At 34.7% G+C, this 21,350-nt stretch overlaps 1 protein-coding gene across 1 annotated transcript; it reads left to right on the top strand.

The window, feature by feature from the left end:
* The first annotated feature begins 1,668 nt into the window (after window positions 1-1,668).
* Window positions 1,669-3,588, top strand: LOC149580184 (GDSL esterase/lipase At4g26790-like). The gene is made up of 5 exons (XM_089813082.1): window positions 1,669-2,017; window positions 2,217-2,347; window positions 2,476-2,709; window positions 2,892-3,150; window positions 3,253-3,588. The coding sequence occupies exons 1-5, from the start codon at window positions 1,750-1,752 to the stop codon at window positions 3,444-3,446; spliced, it is 1,086 nt and encodes a 361-aa protein (XP_089669208.1). The 5' UTR covers window positions 1,669-1,749; the 3' UTR covers window positions 3,447-3,588.
* The last annotated feature ends 17,762 nt before the right edge of the window (window positions 3,589-21,350 follow it).

The raw sequence follows: 21,350 nt of genomic DNA, 5'->3' as shown, positions 1-21,350 counted from the left end.
TAACCCCTCCCAAGTCCTCCAAAGTCCTTCCATCCTCAGTATTGCCAGAGTTAGAGGAATCTCCATTTGACAGAGATCACACTCCTAGTGCAAATTGTGCAGAATTCAAATTATCCTTCCTGCCCAAACTATTCACTCTGCTTCTGTTCACCATCCTGTTCACAACCCTATCTTCCTCACTTTGGGTAAATAGTTAATGAACAATTAGTTTTATAATTATACCAAAAAGAATTAAAACTCATTTACAATTGTGCAATGTAAATCATCAAAAAAAAATGTCATCATACTTATGTTGACAATTCAGTTCTGCTATTTTTAATTTTAAAAATATCTTTTTCTAATTCTAAATTCTTCATATTAAATATAGGAGAAGTCTATTCTTATAAACATCTTATATTTCATTACATTGTTATCAAGAAATACCATTTTATTAAATATGCAAGGCAACTATTAGAATCTATTTATGAGTATATTTGTTTAAAGTACAATTGCTTCAGCTCTATCAAAACATTAATTTCATGCAAAAGTATCAATCTCTTAATACCATGTCAAAAGAAATTGTATTTAATTTATAAAATGATCATTTTAACCTATTAGTATTTTTTTTTTTTTGAACTCCATATCTATTAAGTGGTTGCATGTAATGTTTTTCTTACAAATTCTTTTTGCAAGAAAGGAGTTTAAATATCCATTTTCTTTACTTTTCAATCACAATATGAAAAGAAAAAATAATACAATAGATTTTCTTAGAAAATAAATAATTACCAAATTAACTACTTTTATATGAGAGTAGCCATTAGGTATAAGTGTGAAGTTATACTTATTTAATTAAATATCTGACCTAAATTTTGTTAAACATGGAATGTAGTCATAATCTTTCCCTCCTAGTGTAAATTTACAAAATCTCAAATGTAACATAGGTATAAGTTAATAATCTCCATCTGTATGTCCTCTCAAAAATCATGTACATCAAAATGGAGTTTTAATTAGAAAAACACAAGTTATCATCCGCACATGAGAGAATGAACTATACGTATCAATTAGATTATATTGAATCTCATCAATGATTTGAATGGTAGATTAAGATGTTCAACTCATTCCTCTATATACTTAACCTACATAAAGTCTCACCTAACTCATCTTCCTCTCTTCATGATTTAATAAATTATTATTATCTCTAACATGTGCGCTTTATTGATGTTCACATCAATCTCAAATTATAATATTTTGCTTCTCTACAATGAATTATTTGGCCCCCCTAACCAAATTCTCAAACTCAATCTTCAATTATAAACCTTCTTTTTTAATATCTCCTCCCACCCATAGGCCCACGCCAGGCAATCTTCACTATTTATTAAGCCCGGGGATCCTTTTTAATTATTGTGGCATTTAAGACGGGCAGCCTTTAAAAATCATGTATCAGGTGGAGAAGAAACAGGTGAATGAGGTTCCGAACTTAAACATAGGTATCATAAACATTTACATTCAACATAAAAATAAATTTTACAACTATTTTCTTGATCTTTAATGCCACCACCCATAATCTTCATAAAGATTCATTATTCATTCACCTAAATTTGCCACCTACACCGCCATGGATTTGCATCTTGTTTGGTGAATGAGAACTCGTACAAAACGAAGCCTTGTGTAAGCTTATCTTTCATCTCTTCCATTGTTGGCAATTCACCTCAAAAAAGGGTCTTAAGTCAATCTACATACTACAATTCAAAGAGTGCACAAAAAGTGGCAATGAAATCAAGGGCAGAATTCCTGGTTTTGTTCTCTGTATATTTCAGTTTGATTATCATTCTAGCTCAGCATTGTGATTACGTTTTGATTGTCAGAGGACAGAAAGTGCCTGCTATTTTTATGCTTGGGGATTCTTACGGAGATACAGGGAATAATGATTTTATTGGTACAATAATGACTAGTGATTTTCCTCCATATGGAAGAGACTTTATAGATGGCATTCCAACAGGAAGGTTCTCGAATGGAAAGCTCATGTCTGACTACTTTGGTAACACTAAAAGCTTACATATTCCCTTACTGCATTATTGCCTTACAACTTGCCAATAAAAATATTTCAAAACTTCATCTTAGTATGACACCATTATTGTTGTTTGTTCATTAAAACTGGTATTATTACTTGAGAGATTGATGTTTACTCATTTCCAAATTAATTTCATGATATTTTTAATTCTATTATTTCATTACAGCTGAAGGACTTGGAGTCAAGGAATTATTGCCCCCATATTTGGACCCTTTGCTCACTCCCCAAGACTTGCTAACTGGTGTTTGCTTTGCATCTTCTGGTTCAGGATTAGACAATCTCACAGAAGCAGCATTTGTAAGCATCTAATATTATAATGTTTCATGGGACTTTTATACAGCTGTAGGAAAATGATGAATGTGCAACTAATGTATGCATCTTGTAAACTCTAATTTAATAAGAGGAATTTGTATACATGTGCGCAGAATGTGATATCATTTGGGAAACAAATTCAGCATTTTAAAGAATATAGAAAGAGAATAGTAGGATTGGTGGGTGAGGAAGAGGCCAGTGCTATAATTGGCAAAGCAATATTTTTCATCGCAATAGGTTCCAATGACTTTGCTGCCAACTATTTTGTCTTCTCAATTCGTGAACTACAATTCAGTGTTCCAGAGTATACAGATTTTCTCTTGAATTCATATACGGATTATATCAAGGCATGCTCATAGCTTAGTCTCTATTCTTTAAATTTAATTTTTAGGAAGCTGATGACTTAAACATTAGGTACTAAAGCTTTATTTTTAGGTTAAAAGTGTTAAATAGTCAAAGTTGATTAATGTGTGATGTTTACGAGTGGCCGTGTCCAAACATATCTACAAGTGAATTCTGATTTGTGCAGGAATTATACGATCTGGGTGCCACTAGATTTGCATTGATTAATCTTCCTCCATTGGGATGTCTACCAGTAGAGAGAACACTTACAAGCTCTTTGAATAGAGGGTCATGTGATGAAGAGATAAACCAAGCTGCAGATGGATTCAATTCAGGATTAAATGCCAGAATTGATGGACTGAAATCTTCTTTTCCTATGCTTCAAATTATTGCTCTCGATTATAACAAGCTGGTTTCTGATATCATTGCAAACCCTAGCAAATATGGTATTTGGCATTCTCATTATTAATCATAATACAAATTTGATGGTGCATAGATGTTTTAGTATAGCAATATGTCTAATCTTGTGACGCTATATTACGTGGCAGGTTTTGAGTTGGTTGCAAGGGGTTGCTGTGCGACGGGCACCGTAGAAATTGACTTCTTATGCAATGAATTGAGTCCGTTTACATGCCCGGATGCTTCCAAATATCTCTTCTTTGATGCCGCTCACCTTACTCAGAAGGCATATGAAATCATCTCTAGTGTATTTCTAAGGAGAGATATTCCTCAAATTCTTTAAACTCGGTTACAGATTTGTTTTCATTTAACATATTATGTATTAAAATCAGGGGGAAAATATTGCTATTTGATCTATCAGGTTCTACATAATCTCTGGAGATTTTATGTTCTTTAAGATTAAAAAATAAAAATATGATTTATTTATTAGAAGATTATAGTTTTTTTTTTTAAATGTCAAAAGATTATAGATGGCTCCTGCTTATTGTAGACATAAAAACAACAAAATAGATAAAATCAGGATCATTAATCGTGCATTTAAACAAGTTTATTTGACCGACTCAAAGCATTTATTTCATTTATTCTCCTTTGTGTAAAAGTGAATGATAGAATTGTTTAGGTGAAGTTCTATTTTTTAAAATTTATTCTATTTGTTCTCCCTTTGTGTAAAGGCAAATGATAAAACTGTTTAGGTAAAGTTCTATTTTTAAAAATTTATTGTTTTCACATATTCTATTTTTTTAAGTTTATTTCATTTGTTCCCTTTTGTGTAAAGGCGAATGATACAATTGTTTAGGTAAAATTGTATTTTTAAAAATTTATTGTTCTAGCATATTCTATTTTTTAAAATTTATTATTCTCGCATATTCTATTTTTTAAAATTTATTCCATTTGTTCTCCTTTGTGTAAAGGTGAATGATAGAATTGTTTAGGTAAAGTTCTATTTTTAAATATTTATTGTTCTCGCATATCTAATTATGAGTTCAGAGAGTTGTATTATTTTGTATCAAGAGTAAGTCTATTTTCATAAACTCAATATTTCTGATGTTTTGATTTTATTTATTATTTGTTTTTGAATTAAAAGTAGCTAAAACTAGGGGGTTGGCCCTTTAACAATCAAACTAGTCAACTACCAGTAGGTAACCATCAAACAAAACTACCCCCTACCACTTTAATAAAATAAAAACAAGGCTTCAATCCATAAATAAAAGAGTATTAGTAGACTTAACATACATATTGCCTATGTAAAAACCATAAAAGCTACAGTTTTATATAAACAAAGGCATGACAGCCTTAAACCCCATCATGTTCAAAAAATAGCAGATTAATAGCTTAAAAGTAAAAAAGAAAAAACCATTAAGGCTTCTTAGCCTCTTTCTTCCCCAGGAGGATGTTAGCCCAATCTTCCACAAGCAGGTCAAACAACATTTTTGTATCCTCTTTTGGGAGGTCCCCCTCTAAATCCTTGAGCAGGTTCAGTGTGGTGGCAACAACATGTGTCACTTTAATAGTGAACTTCGTCAGTAGTCACATTCTCTTCTCTAGTGCTTGAATTCTTTCCTAGACCTCACTGCTAGCCTTCTTCATGATCTCCACATTGACCTCCTTCATGTCACTAGGAAAACCATCTGCCTGCATCATAGTAACTTCTTGCACAATTGGGGGGTTAGCATTATCCTTGGAAAAAGCCTTAATAGGGGAGGAAATTTTTATGGGGGAGGGAGCTCTGTCCATTGTATTAGGGAACTAGTCCCTCATTAAGTCTACACATCCGAGCATGATGGTTGCCGAAACATGTGACACCTCCTTTCTCTCCTTCAACCCCTCATCTGAGCCATACCAAGAAGAATATGAGATCTCCTCTTCCTCCTCCTCCATTCTCCCTTCTCTAAAGGTCGAAGCCTTCTCCTTCATTCTTTGTTTGGGGGTGGACTGTACCTTCCAAATCCATCTCCTCCTCTTGTGAGGCCCCTTCTTTCAATTTCCTTTTAGCATTAGATTTAGCTAACCTTCCTAACCTCCTCCTCCCCCTCTTCCCTCCTCCTTTGGCTCCACTAGATCTTTCTCTTTCCCTTTGTCTTGTCTCCCTTTTTTTCCAAGAGGAGTGGACTTTAATTCCACAGGGTATCTGCTAGGCAAGTGTTGTGGGGTGGGGGCTCTGGGACCCATGATCCAAGGGAAACTAGTTGGGGATGGGGGTTGGGATGAGCCAGAATATCAACCTCTACTATCATAGGGGGGACTAGGGTAAGGTGAAACTAATACAGATAAAAAATTAACCCTTGATGTAAAATTGTAAAATTTAACCCTTTTCTCATTTTTTCTTTTACATTAGTAATTGTGTCTTCTAAATCATGTGGCAAAAAAAAAGGAATGGAAATTAAATCACGGTGTCAAAAATGATTTAGGAGGAAAAAGTGGTAGTAATAATAGACACTATACCTCCCTTCCAGCGTTAGGTACTTCATCAACATTAGACAGACCTCTTTCCATGGCTTAGGGAGCTTCTACCATATAAAACCATCTCTATGCTGAATAGGTTCCTCCCCATCTAGGAAGAAGCATTACAGAATCGCTTCATTAGCTACCCTTGTCACCTTCTGCCACTTCTTTCCTTTCATGGCCAAACCTGTCACCAAAGCAATGACTTCCTCAGAGATATGGAACGATATGCCATTTATCATGACTCTATTGTCCTCCTAGGAATTAACAAATTGCATGGAACAATTTTCAGTATGCCCATTAAGAGCCTCCATAAAAGCCACAAATCCACCTTCCTTTAGCATATACCACACCAACAGCTTCCTCATAGTCTCCTCAATCATGGGTGGCTCAATGCACATAAGGTTGCCACCCATCTCTGCAAATTTCCATTTAGGACCCAGAAACACTTGCTAAGAATGAAACCACACTTAAGCCAAAAATCTCTTAGGCTACAATAATGGCCATTATTATTAGAAATAATATTAGTGTCCTTAGTATAAGTTAAATTCATGTGTCGAATGCCACCATCTTCCTCCCAATCTCTTCCATCATTCCCAAAACACTCAAACCATTTAAAACTTGAACATTTTTCTGCCCAGCGTATGAGCACAACATAAGAAAATTATTTAAAAACTTTCCTTTCAAACTTCAAAGATCTTTCTTTTTTGGGCCATGCAAATTTATTATTGTCAGTACCATCTCCTTAACTCCTAGCCGTCTATCCTTCTTGTCTTTGTCCTTTCTACCAACTCATCAGCATGATGCAAAAATTTAAAATATGTCTCTAGCTAGGATTCATCGTTATTTATTTCTTGGCTCACCAAGTCTCTTACTAAATTTGGCAAGATGTTAAATTCTCTACAACACCTTAGTCCTTTTGCCTTTAGGCCTAATGCTGGCATACTGTTTGCCACACTATTTCCCTCCTAAATATATGATTCAAATTAAACCTATTAAAATTGGCTAATAGGTGTCTAATATCTTCTGTTACATGTTTTATAGCCCACCCTTCTTCCATATTTCCTTTAATAGTTTCTATGATAATTTTGGAATCACCTTCAATTTCCACATATCTCCACCCCATTCTCATCACCAACTTTAAACCCCAATATAGTGTCATCACCTCTGCAGTATTGTTTGAAACTTTCCCTAGCTGCCTGAAATACACCAAAAGCATCTATCCCTTGCTATCTCAAACCATTCCTCCCCTCCCTAAGCCTTCCTTCCTGACCGCACCATCAAAATTAAGCTTAACCCAATTTTTAGGTAGAGGTTCCCATCTACTTCTTTTCCTTGCCAATAGGTTGGAGTTATCAAGCTCCAATATCCCCTCCACCCATTTCCAACCTCTAGCCACTCCAACCTCTAGCTCTCTTGGGGGTAATGCCAATTTTCTCCACTTGCTACAACTCATATTCTATATCTTTTCCACCACAACTTCCTCCTCTCTCTCTTTATTCCTAAACACCCTGTTATTTCTCTCCTTCCATACACCCCAGCACACATGGGGTGGGATTACCTTCCACAGCTTGACAAGTGTTGACATATCAGTCAAGTTTATTATTAATGACATACACTTATTTAGTTTGTAAGTATCTATCGAGCTTATTGTACAGTTAAAAGTGATTTCCAAGCATTTTAGTTGTTGCCAAGTTCTCCAATTTTTATCAAGTCCTTTGGAAAAATTCTAGTGCTTACCAAGCAGTTACAATTAGTGTGAAGATCAATAGTATAAATTGAGCATTTCAGTATATGCGAAGTTTACCAGTGAAAACTGAGTTGTACAGTGGTTACCGAGTTCTCAGTTAATGTGATTCAAATTAGTGTTAACCTAGCTACTCTGTGTTAACTAAGTGACTCAGTTTATACTAAGCTCATGGTAATAGTATATACCAAGTTATGCAATGATAAACAAGAGACTAAGTTTATATGATGAGCTTCATAGTATTTATCGAGTCACCAGTGTAGACTAAGTTCAAGACTACTTGGAAGTGATCAGTATGGACCGAGCTTCTACAACTACCAAGTGCATTATGATGCCAAGCATTAAAAGTGGATGCCACGTATCAAAACTTGAATGACTCTATCTTTAGAGCCCCGAATGTCTACATTTGAGCTGACTGTGTAATATTTGTGTAAACTTGTATTGTAGATGACTTTGTAATTTATATAATTGGATTGGTATATATGTAACGTATTGTATCACATCCAATGTGTGAATACATGATCAGAATGTGAATAAGTGTGTGAATATATGCAATGAATCAATGTGATCATTAAAGAAGAGAAAAAAGTATGAATTAAAAAGGCTACAATAGTATAAGGAGCAGCAAAGATTCATCTATCACAACAAGGTGATTTATACACTTAAAGAAATCCCATTCAGCAAACCAAGTTGTAGATCATAGATTAGCTACTACTTCATCCTAATAGGTGGATCAATCAAATCCTTTAACAAGGTAGACCTAACAGTCTTATGCAAATCTATTTGCTGAGTGAATACTTCATTGTATGTTTGTAAATCCTCTAACAAGGTGTACCTAGCAATCCTTATTGCTCCTAATAGGTCAAATCATTAGAAATGATTAATGCAAGCCTTAATAGGCCACCTTTATACTGCAGTAATAAGGCTTGTGGGTATCATCCCCACCCCAGTTTTACTTTCTATTTGGAAGGTTTATGTGTCAAAGTGTTATGAATACTTTTATGTTTTCAGCTTCTCATGCATGCAATTAGATTAGAATATTCATATTGGATTAAGTGCTAATTGGATCAAAGTTTTAGAAGTTTTCAAAGTTACTAATTCACCCCTCCCCTCTTAATAACATAGCCTTGTTAAGAATATTTCAAACAATTGGTATCACATCATTATGGTTCTCAAGAGAAATTTTAAATAGCTTTAGCAAATATCAAGGCCATGGAGATATTCAGACTTAAGAAAACTATTGACAATGAGAAGCTAGAATTGGAAATGGCTATTGCCCAACTCAAGAAAGAAAAGGAGCAAATCTCTCAATCCTTAAAAAGAAGAAAATAGCTTGCAATTCAAATGAATGATCATCTCTACATTGAAGAAATAATTGAAGACCTTCATTCAAGAAATCCACATGAAGCCAATGAAGTAATCAAAGAACTGCTAGAAAAGAATGGTTCCCTACAAGAAGAAGTAAGAAAACTAAGAAGAGAATAAGAAATTCAATCAGTAAGGCCATGTGAAGTCATGGAATAGAAGAACAAGATAAGAGAAGAGATAGAAGGAAAGAACAATGAGATCCAACACCAATCCCTTCAGCAAGAAGACTTCACTAGTCAGCCTTCCAATGCAAATGAAGAAATCATGAGCCTAAGATATGAAAATGAAAGATTGCAAACTGACCTAAACTTTGAAAGACAAATCAATGAAAGAATGATGAAATTCCAAGTAGACATGAATCAGTTGAATGAGAAAGATCTCTATAGACAAAAAGGAAAAGAAGGAATTGGATATATAGAAGGAGAATCATCCAAGCAAGGAGCTCAAAAGAATCAAAGACCTACTTGCAATCACTGCGGTAAGATAGATCATAGTTCAAACAAATGTTGGAGCAATGGAAAAGAAAAATTCAATGGAAAATGTTATAGTTGTAATCAACATGGTCATAAGGCTACTGAATGCAAAGAGAAACCAAGATTGGAAGGCAAATGTCACAAATGCAGGAAGCATGGGCACAAATTATCAGAATGAAAAACTAAGGTATTAAATCCAACACAACAAATTTTGAAAGCTATATTTTGTTTGGACTACAATGCTTGGTGTAGATGTCATTATTGTGGAGAATTTGGACACACTGGAATGAATTGTGTAAAGCATCATTTGAGGAAAAGTGATACTACTAAAAGATGTTTCATTTGTACAAAACTTGGTCATCTTGCCAAGAACTACATGAATACTGGTAGAATTGAAGATGAGAAGAAGGCCAAAGTTGATAACATCCTAAAACAGATGAGACAACAATGGGTTCCAAAGTCTACTGAGAATGGAAGTTCAAATAATGATGAACAAGTCACTTGGGTGACTCCACAATCTCTACTTCATTTCTCAAAGGAGAAACTGGGACCAGGTTACCAAAGAAGACATTCAAATTAGTCCCAAATTGAAAGGACAAAAGATCCATATCTGTATTCAAGATACAAAGGGATCACTGAGTGAAAGGGTACTAGTTATTACCAAGTTACTTTCATTACCGAGTGAGGTTGGGTCAAAGACTCTACTGAGCGAGTTCGAGAGTAACTAAAGTTTCATATGGTTATTGAATGATGGAAGAGTTTGTCGAGTAATCAATGCAAGGAAGTGGATGATAGTCTGTCAACTTGATCTACCATCCATACCAACCATTTATGGAAAAATTATAAAAGGAATGGAATTCAATTCATTTTCACTATGAATTTTTTAGAGCTATTGCGTAGTTCAATTTTCAAAGCTTCCAAGTGATTTGAGAGAATTGTTACCAAAAGATTTTTAATTCTCTCAAACCCTACCAAGAAAAGATGGCATGCAACAGTAGCAAGGAAAATCGAGGTTCTTATATGCTAGTTCAAGGTGAATGGAAAGCTCTAGATTTCAAGCTTACTCTTGCAATTGCCAAAACCCTAGATCTAAGTGGAGCATAGTCTCAAATCCCTCCAAAGTTACTGTTGATTAATGGCATTCATTCTCACTTTACATGCATGATTCAAGATATTGGCACTTTGGAAGTGGATGAAGCCCTAGATCTATTGTGTGTTAATGGTGTCTTGAAACTTAAGCATCGAAACCTAGAGACAAAAGGGTTAACACATATTCTTCATATGCCCCATGAATTTAAAGTGAAATGGATTAGGTATATTCTCAATTGGGTGCATAATGGTCAGTTATGGTTGGAGCAGCCAATTTTAATTATGAAAAAGATGATTCATAGAATCATTGGTCTCCCAATGTTGGCAAAGGTTAAAATGACCAAAACCTTAGGTCAGGCTAAACTTGAGAAGAAAACCCTAGTAGAATGGGATGGTAGAGGCATGGAGATAAGCAGTGTGACTAATATGGAATTAAAATTCAACATTCATATCGTAGCACATAAGATCTATAGCTATAGCTGATTGAACAGTGTTCCCTATGAAGCAGTTGACCTTGCTTACAAGGTAGTCAAGAACAATATTTCTCTTGACCTTGCCGAGCTTCTGTTGAAGCAATTCAACAAGAACATGGAAAGTAGTCGGACTTCAAAGAACAACCCATGTAAGTTTGGTTCTTTTTTGACCTATTTATTCTTATATGTTCAAAAAAATTTCCCTTCAAAAGGTTCAATTGCATGGAGAAAAGATGTGCCAGTTCTCTAGAAAATTAATTAGTATAAATTACTAAGATGGGAGAGAATTACAATAGTATCATAGATAACTATTTTGATGCATTTAGAGAGAAAATGGATAATAGATTCAAAATTATAAGAAAATTAGTGGAAGACTACAAGGATGATGTATGTTTCATGGTAGATAGTGATAAGGTATGCATTCAGGTAGTCAAGCTTAGAATTGCATGGGTGAAACCTCTTTTATATGAGGTTAATATTGATGAAACTAAGGACATCATTGAGGCAATTGTAAATGAATTAGTTGATCCCAAGGCTGCATATTTTGTTACATATGATGAAGTAAAAGCTAGGATAGAACTAGAGATAAAGCTCCCTCGGGTGGTAAACAAAGGTAAGAAAAGAATTACCAAGTTGAAATCTAGTTCCACACTTTTGTTGACTGAGAGAAAAGGTGCAAATGAAGAAGGAAAGGATGAGGAAGAGTCAAAGGAAGAGGAACCATTGACTCTTCATTTGACTAAAGTGACCTCCACTTCATCTACCAAGCTACAGACTCTTCCCTCTTCTACCATGTTGGCTACATTAGTTTTGGACACATCAATTTTGGATTCATAAATTTTGGCTACTGCAGGTATTTCTACATTAAGTGTAGTATCATTTTTTGTGGCTAGTCCTAGTATGTCTACTATTGTTTCAAATCCTAGTAAGAAAGAAATAAGTGTAAGGACAATTGAGACCAAGTCTCGACCAAGCACAAAAAATTTAGGCCATGGAAAAGAAAAGGAGGAGGAAATAGACCTTGATGAGGAAATTGTAATTTCCTAAATTCAGACATTTCCAAACTTAATCCAAATCAGACGTAGAAATTTGTTGAACTTTTCCAAAAGAAGGCTAAACAACAAAGGCTAAGAGAAGAAAAAGAAAAAGAGTTCAAAATTATTGAAGCTGCCAAGAATATTTTGGTGGAAGCGGCAAGTATAGAGGTTGATTCATCTCAACCAATTTTGTTTCAGCTAGTTGAGGTAGTACAAAAGTTCAATGAAGATATAGATGGATAGGATAAGTTACTACAGAAGGTAGAGAAAAAGTTTGAGAATAAAGTGCTAGAGCACATTGCTCAAAAAATTGCAATCTATCATGTAGAAAACTCTACAAATTTGGGCTCTCTAGAAACTTAATGTACAAATGTATAAACACCTTTTGGTAAGGTATGTGATGTTTTAAATTTTACTGAAGAAATAAAGGACAAATTGTCCAAGATAGATGAAGACCTCAACGCAAGTGCTCAGTAGCTGCAACTTGATCCTAGTTCAAACCTTGTACATTTCAATAAGGTTAAATTTTTGATAGAGTTATAGGAAGAATTGCTCAAGGAAGAGGTCAGAATCATATCTACCTTAGTAGATATTCAGAATATGATTCTTCCCAACATGGATGCACTTCAAAAACATATTTGCACATTCCAAAACCCTCATCCATGACAATAACTTCTCCATAGAAGATAACATGATTGAGTTGTCAGTAGAAGTGCAGATTGCACTTCACACATATAAGGTCTTGCAAGATAATTGGGACAAAATATTGGCTATAATACTAAAGGTAAATTCAAACCTTTTGTCTAATTTTGGCATTAATATGTAACTATATAGAATAAATCTTTGGCATTACTGTCAAAAAGGGGGAGAAGATTTAATAGAAAGGGGGAGAAGACATAGAATATATAGGGAAGATATAGAAATAATGAGTTGCAGGAGAGAAAATGTAAGAATTGACATAAGCTATACAAAGAAATGGGGGAGATAGATGTGAGATAGATGTATAGAAAGTATGTATGGTATATTGTATAAAAGCCTTACCATGTGCAGAAACACATTTTACAAAACCAATTTTGAAAAGTCTCAAAAATAGTACACTTTACTGAGCTAGAATCACAAGGTGATGGATAAAGATATTCAAGAACTTTTTCATTGAGTTTAGTTTGGCTAAATAAGTGTTTTTGTCAGTAATGCCAAAGGGGGAGATTATTGATGTATCATTCAAGTTTTTTATTAGTGACATAGACTTATTGAGTTTGTAAGTATCTACCAAGCTTATTGTATAGTTAACAGTGTTTGCCAAGCATTTCAGTTGTTGCTGAGTTCTATAGTTGTAACTGAGTCCTTTGGACAAATTCTAGTGCTTACTGAGTAGTTATAGTTAGTGTGAAGATCAATAGTGTAAACTGAGCATCTCAGTGTATGCCAAGTTTACTAGTGCAAACTAAGTTGTGTAGTGGTTACTAAGTTCACAATTAATGTGATGCAAGTCTAGTGTTAATCAAGCCACTTTGTGTTAACCAAGTGACTCAATTTATACTGAGCTAATGGTGATAGTATCTACTAAGTTATGAAGTGATAACCAAGAGAGTCAATTTATATGATGAGTTTCGTATTATTTATCGAGTCACCAGTTTAGACTGGATTGAAGACTACTTGGAAGTGATCAATATAGACCAAGCCTCCATGTCTATGGAGTGCATGGTGATGCTGAGAATTGACAATGGATGTCAAATATTAGAACCTCATTGAGTCATTCTTCAGAGCCCAAGTGTCTACATTTGAGCCGACTTTGTAATATTTGTGTAAACTTGTATTGTGGCCGACTTTGTAATTTGTATAATTGGATTGGTATAGATGTAATGTATTGTATCAAATCCAATGTGTGAATGCATGAGTAGAATGTGAATAGGTTTGTGAATATATGCAAGGAATAAATGTGATCATCAAAGAAGAGCAAAAAGTGCGAGTTACAAAGGCTACAATAGTATAAGTAGCAACAAAGGTTCATCTATCACAACAAGGTGATTTATACACTTAAAGGAATCTCATTAAGAAAACTAAGTTGTAGATCAGATATTAGCTACTACTTCATCCTAATAGGTGGATTAGTAAAATCCTTTAACAAGGTACGCCTAACAATCTTATGCAAATCTCTTTACCGAGTGCATACTTCATTGTATGTTTGTGAATCCTCTAGAACAAGGCGGACCTAGCAGTCATTATTGCTCCTAATAGGGAAAATCATTAGACATGATCAATGTAAGCCTTAACAAGCCAAATTTATACTATAGTACTAAAGCTTGTAGATATTATCGCCACCCTAGTTTTACTTTCTATTTGGAAGGTTTTTGGTCACCAAATCTTTGTGTCAAAGTGTTATGAATAGTTTTATGTTTTTAGTGTCTCATGCATGCAATTAGATTAGAATATTCATATTATATTATGTGCTAATTGGATTAAAGTTTTAGAAGTTATTGATTCACCCCTCCCCTCTTAGTAACTTAGCCTTGTTAAGAATATTTCCAACAACAAGGAGAGGGTGAGTAAAGGGCCCTTGCCAATTCTTCTCAAATTTCTCCAAATCCTTATTAAACCCAGTCTACCTCCAACTTCTATAAAATCCTCCCCCAAACATTGGAAGCATACCTACAGTGCAGGAACAAGTGGGGAATATTCTTGTCCTCCATCTTACATGAGTAGCATCCATTTGGTATTTGGAACCCCTGTTTCATGAGGTTGTCTATAGTGAGTATTTTCTCATGGATGGTGATCCACCGGAATATATTAATCTTAGGTATTAGATACCTAAACCATATTTTCCCCCAATGATTGGGTTCTAAAATTTTCTAAAGTATTAGTTTATAGGTAGACTTAATAGAGAACTCCCCCATTGGAGTGGCCTTTGAAATGAATTCATTATTTTGGTCCCTTCTCGGGATCTTGTACCCTTCTAGTAGAATATTTATCTCTTCTATCAGGTCCCTTCAAACTATAGCATCCTGTTACAACTTGGCCTTCTTCCACTTCCTCCCTAGGAAAATAAAATTAGCAACCATTCCGCCCCTCACTCTTGAAGATGGTTCTAGAGAGGACCAAACTTTTTTTTTGTTAACAATTTACCTATAAGCCATGGGTCCTCCCCGAAGTTGATCTGATTTCCATTCCCTACCACCCATCTAACACCTTCTTTCAAAAGGGTTCTGTTCTTAAAAATATTTCCCCAGATTTTAGATCCCTTAGGGATATCATTTCTCTAGGTGCAGTGAGAGAACCTTTGATTCCCAAGATACTTAGCCTTCATGATATTTCACCAATTGGACTCCTCCTTCATTGGGTTCCACCCCATCTTGGTGAGAAGTGCATTGTTCGAATTGGCTATCTTCCTCACTCCCAAACCTCCTCTACTTCATAGTTTACAGATTGTATCCCAATTAATTGAGCTTAACCTCAACTTCTCACTACCTCTTGACCAAATGAAATTACATTGTATTTTCTCCAATTTAATGGCCAAATTCTGAGCAATTTTGAACAATCATACGAAGTACATAGGTAACCCTTAAAGGGAGGAAGTTAAAACTTGAAGTCAACACTTTACTTTTATCCAGGTTAATTTTATTTCCCACATTAGCCGCATATATCTCCAACACAGACTTCCAAGATTTGGCTCCTCTCATTGAGGACTTCCCACTTAGGAAGGTGTCATCCACAAACTATTGTATCACCTCGGGTGGAAGCATGGATGCAAGTTTAATGCCTTTAATCAACCCCACCCCAATCCATTTTTCTCAAGAATGCCCTACCCAAAACTTCTGCAACCATGATAACAAATAGGGAGAGATAGGGTCACCTTGTCTTAGTCCCCTTTCCTTGCCAAAATTCCCCAAGATGAACCATTCACCATCATAGAGTAGTTGATACTTTCTACCATCGATTTCACCATCCTTATAATTTTTTGACTAAAACCAATTTTATCCATAACTTCATATAGGAATAACTAATTAATCCTATCATAAGCTTTAGAGATGTCTAGTTTCAAAGGCATACCCAGATTACCACTTTTCTCCATCAAGTGCAACACTTCATGAGTTGTTATGGCAGCATCAAGGATTTGACAACCCAGGACAAACCCATTATGGGTTTTCCTACTGAATTTATGCAGCAACAGTTTTAACTTGTTCACCAAGATTTTTGAGAAAATCTTATGAGTGGTGTTACAGAGGCTGATCAACCTAAAATTGGATAAAACCTCTGGATCTTTAACCTTCAAGACCATGGCAACATTTTATTGATTTTTTTGAGGACTTTCCCTATTCTAAAAAAGTCATGAGCCACTCAAAGTAGATCTAATTTAATAACATCCCAAAAAATTGGACAAACACCAGGGTAAACTGTCAATTCTTGGGGACTTATAGGCTTTCATAGAGAAGATAGCTCTATGAACTTCCTCCTCAGTAACAATTCATGTTAATTCCTCATTTTATTCAGTTGAGATTACCATGGGCATGGAATTAATTAGCCTACACCTATCCTCTTCCCTAATATTTATCTACTCTTCCACATAAGAGACTTTCTTGAAATAAACAACTACCTAGTTACTTATTTCTTCACTTTTAGTAAGCTTCACATTATTCACATCCTTTATATTATCAATAGTATTCCTCCTTTTATGAATTGAGGCCGATCTATGAAAAAACATAGTATTCCTATCTCCCACCTTGAGCCATAAAACCTTGGATCTCTACTTCCAAAATGTCTCCTATCTGATCATCATATCTTTCCAAGCCTTTCTACAATTGTCCTCTTCCTGAATTATATTTTCCTTGGCAAGACCCTTCCCCATAGCTTTCTAAAGATTTTCTAACATTTCTTCCACTTCCACCTTGGTTTTAAAGATATCACCAAAATATCTCTTCTTCCAGGGCCTTCTGACATTCTCCAATTTAGTAGAAAGTCTATACATAGCCATTCCTTCCACATAAATCCCCCGCCACTCTGCTACCCTAGCTCTAAAATTAAGGTGGGATTTCCACATAAATTCATATCTAAAAGATCTTGGCCCCCCCTTGAGACTCTTCTTGCCAATCAAAAAAGATGGCAACATGATCTGCGATAGTCCTGGGTAATCCTATGAGAGAGGAGGAAGTTAGGCCCTTCCAAATAGCCTGAACTAAATGTCTATCAAGTTTGACTTGGATAAGGTCAGCTCGCTATCTATTATTTGACCATGTGAACTTCACTTGACACATCTCCATATCCATTAAATCTTTTCTATTGATGAATTCAGACAAGCCCTTCATGTCATCATTAAAATCAGTCATTCCTCCAACCTTCTCTGAACGATACAAAGGTGAGTTGAAATCTCCCATACAAAAGGTATTTTTATTTCAAGAGAGAAACATAGACAACTCCTCCAAAAGATGAACTCTCCCTTGTCGAGTATTAGGAGTGTACAAATTGACAATATTACATATCTTATCACCCTTCTTATGTTTAGTAATAAGATAGTATCTAGAATAGTGAAGTAAACTTTTTATCAACACTTGGGTTCCAGAACATAGCCACACCTCTTAACACCCCCTCTGCTTCACTATAACAGAAATCTTCCCCTAGCCAAAGATTACTAGCAATACTTTTCAAATTAGTCATGGTCATTTTAACTTGCTATATCAAAAGGATATCAACATTTAGACTAGACAGTTGTTGTTTGAGAGAAAACTACTTTTGAGAGCTATTCAACCGCTCATATTCCATGAAAAAAAATCATTTCCTACCCTTTGTTAGGGACTCCAAGGTGGGTTGTCTGCCACTTGCCACCTCCATTGCCATTTTCTTTGTTTTTCTACTATGCTTCCCAGACTTGCCTACATCCATCTTTAACTCCACTACCACCTTAGATTTCTTTGAGATTCTAGTCTACCTTCTCTGATTTTTCCCCTTCCCTTTGCCTTCCTCCAACAAAGCCAAACAATCCACCCTCTTGGGACTTGGTGGATTCTCTTCACTCCAGCACAGAACTCTAGCCACCTCCCCCCCTTCCATCAAATCTTTTGCCTTTCCTTTATCTCTCTCCTCTCCTAGCACCTGCTTCAACACCAACATTCGAGAGAGAATGCTAAGGAGCTCTTTAATACCTTGCAAAAAGGGTAAGGTTTCATCTTCTAAGGAAATCTCCCCTTCCTCTAACCCACCTGATTGTCCTTCTAGTACACCAAATTCCTCAGTGATATAATTTAATTTATTTATTGTAGCTAAGATTGGATCCATTTGGTTAAGCTAAAATTTTACAAAACCTACTAATAAATAAACTTATATTCAATAAATCTATTAACAATTATAGGTCAATGTGATGAGTTGTGAATAAGATTATTTTAATATATTTAATTATTCTATTTGACACCACTTAACATCCATTTAATTTTATATAAAAGTATAGAAGACAATGAGAAACTATTTTAAATATTTAGCACATTATTAACTGACATCTCTTAACATTGAATTAGATACTTAATCTCATTCATTATATATTATATATTTCAAGGATGTATTTTATAAAATTAATCACATTGCATGCACACTAAATTTCTACTATTAACAAATGTACAAAACATAATTATTTGAATCAAATTATCTAAATTCAACCTACATAAAGTTTCTTAAACTCATCACTAAATCAACTCTTCAAATTTGTTATTGTTGTTTATTGCATTCACTTTGTTCGATTACTTGTTAGTTTTTAGCAATCATAAGTAACTATTTTCCACATTTCTAAAGTTTTATAACTTATTTATTACATTTATACATTTTACAAATTATATGATTGGGTGATTTAATTTGGTGTTATAGAGCTCTCTTTTTGGATGGTTCTCATATTGCATTTGCATTTTTCTCGGCCAATTTTTTGCTACAAAATGAAAGAATTTTAATATTGTAGATTAACAACATCTACATTTCTAAATTTATATTTTAAAACATTAATTATCTCATAGCTTAATCTTGATACAATTTGAATAAAATATCACACTTACAACAAAATCTATATTTTAAAATTAAAATAAATATTTTATTAATCTTTTTTATAATAATTTAATAAAAACAATAATTTATATGACCAAATGATCAATTTTAAAACAATTTTTAAATAATGCATTAAAAAACTAATACAAAAAAATATTTTTGATTTCTCCAACCATTCCACTATTTTTAATTTCTTACAAAATACTAGAGTAATAATCTATTTAAATAATTATAAAACATAACAATATTAATCTTATAGATTATGAAAATTTAAGTAATTAACAACATCTACATTTTTAAATCTAAACTTGAAAACATTAATAATCACTCTGTATTTTTTGGCACATCTTCTATCACTGTGCTACTTGGTAAATGATTGGTGCATATTGCATTGTTTCTTGGCAATTCCTCTTTTGCTTGGTGCATGAACACTTCCTCGGTAATTTCTAATTGTTTGGCACCCAAAGTTACTCAGTGCATGTTTAGAATTTAACTCAGTATCCTTTAATTGAGATGACATAACTTTCTTGATTCAGTATTACAAATTGCTTGGCAAATGAGTAGTTTCTCTTCTATGGCTTGGCACCAGCACTCTTGCTCGACAATCACTACCTACTCAGCACCTGAAGTTCTTTGGCACATGACTTGGTCTCCATTATGTTGGTAAATAGATTTGTCACAGAAGAATTTGCCCAATGGAGTGTATGTGGCAAATCATTCACAACAGTTGGATAGGCCCTTGATATCTGGCCTTCCTTTGCGTTTGGAGGGGCAGCTCCCTCGTAAGATATAATTTTTAAAAGGTTTTTCAATTAAAGAATCTAAAACTCCAAAATTTAAGAGAAATTTGTGGAAGGTGAATGCACCACACGCCCTCACAGCCTTCGGAGATTAACAAGATCGATAACAGAGATACCCAAGAACTACGCTTGAAAGCAACCTGTATTATTAAGCACATTCATTATCACCTGTAAACATTCACATAGCACCATGAGAATGTCCACTACAACGTATAACAATTTGGATTGTAAAATAAGAAACCCAAAGTAGATCTCATTTCATTTCCTCGCACCAAGAAAAACAATAGAGATTTTTCAATTCAGAGATAAAAAGTGTACATACTTTCCAAAATTTATCCCTAGATCAAAATTTCAGCATAGTGTTCCCTTATTTTTCCAACCAAAAAGTCCCTTTACAAAGCCAAAAGGTGTCCTTATATAGATATAGAGGTTAATAACTAACTCTCTGAGGTTAATAACCACCTCCGAAATACGAAATTTTGGAAGGTTAATTAACCTTAAGAAAATTAACCTATACAAGGAAACTTGCAAAAACAAAACTTTAGCTAGAATTCCTAAAAACGTTTGCATTTACAATCACTAATTCTTCTAGCTATTAGCCCTATCTATCAGGACACAATTGATCTATCTCGAAAAGCCCTGTAAGCATCTCAGATGAGTATCATTGATTCATAGTTCGGAATGAACACGTTTTCCATCTTGAGTTTGGCTGTGAGGTATCTATCTTGGATTTCTTCTGACTCCTTCCGATAGGCTGAAATGTTACAATCTCCCAGCATGACTGCAACCAGGCTAAGATTCATCATAGTTCCAACATCTGACACATGGTTCTCTATTTCTGAATGAATCTGAACGCTGAAGGAATCAAGGAGAAACTGACAATCAACATTCTGAAGATCACTTACTGGCACCCCACCTATGATAGTAGAGATTAATTCATCTGTACTTTTTGCTTTCAGTTGCTCCAAAGAAGTTATTAACTTCTCGAACTCAGTGATCCCTTTGTTGATGTTTATCATATTCCAACCAACACTTTTACTCCAGATACGTATTTGGTTGTCACTTAAATCAGCAATAATTTTCTCAAGGAGTAGGGTGCTCGTATCCAATTTTGAAACTCTCTTTCCACATTAGAAGGACCAAGGTCAACGTTTTCTAGAATGAAATCTGATTCAGATGCTTCATCAACATTCTTTTCAACTATAGGCTTGGCTAATTCCACACACAAATTTCCTGAAGTTTTATCAATAGCTAACCTGGACATCACTTTGGTCTTTTTCGCCTTAGGAGGCTTCTGAAGAATGCTAGAGACCATATGAAATGGAGGTGGAACCATTTGAACAACTTTCTTCCTCTTCTGAAGACTATCTTGGAACCATGAATGTGTAACCTTTGAAACTTGTTCGACACCTGTTACATTTTCAGCAACCATCATTAAGTCTTTCGAATTAGATAGCGGGTCATCTAACTGTGTAATGTCTATTATGGGCATATCAGGAGGATGAAGGCTCAAACGAGGAGTTGCTATATCACGAGGGGATGTAACTGGAACATGTGATTCAATAATTTGAGGGCTTTTTTGGTCTTTTTCATTCCTTCTATCTTTCATTTTTGTCCTTTTCCTTTGGACTGTAAACTTATCTGGCTGATTCAAACCTTCATCTTGATCTTGAGCATCTATATCCAGTTGTTGTATCTGCTCACTAGAAGTAGCCTCTATCGCCATTTGAGATGATTCCCC

Source organism: Cupressus sempervirens, chromosome 1 (assembly GCF_028749045.1).
Source record: "Cupressus sempervirens isolate cs-2001-9-10 chromosome 1, ASM2874904v1, whole genome shotgun sequence".
Taxonomy (NCBI): Eukaryota; Viridiplantae; Streptophyta; class Pinopsida; order Cupressales; family Cupressaceae; genus Cupressus; species Cupressus sempervirens.
Note: the sequence above shows the minus strand (reverse complement) of the source record. Positions and strands in the feature narration are given on the sequence as shown.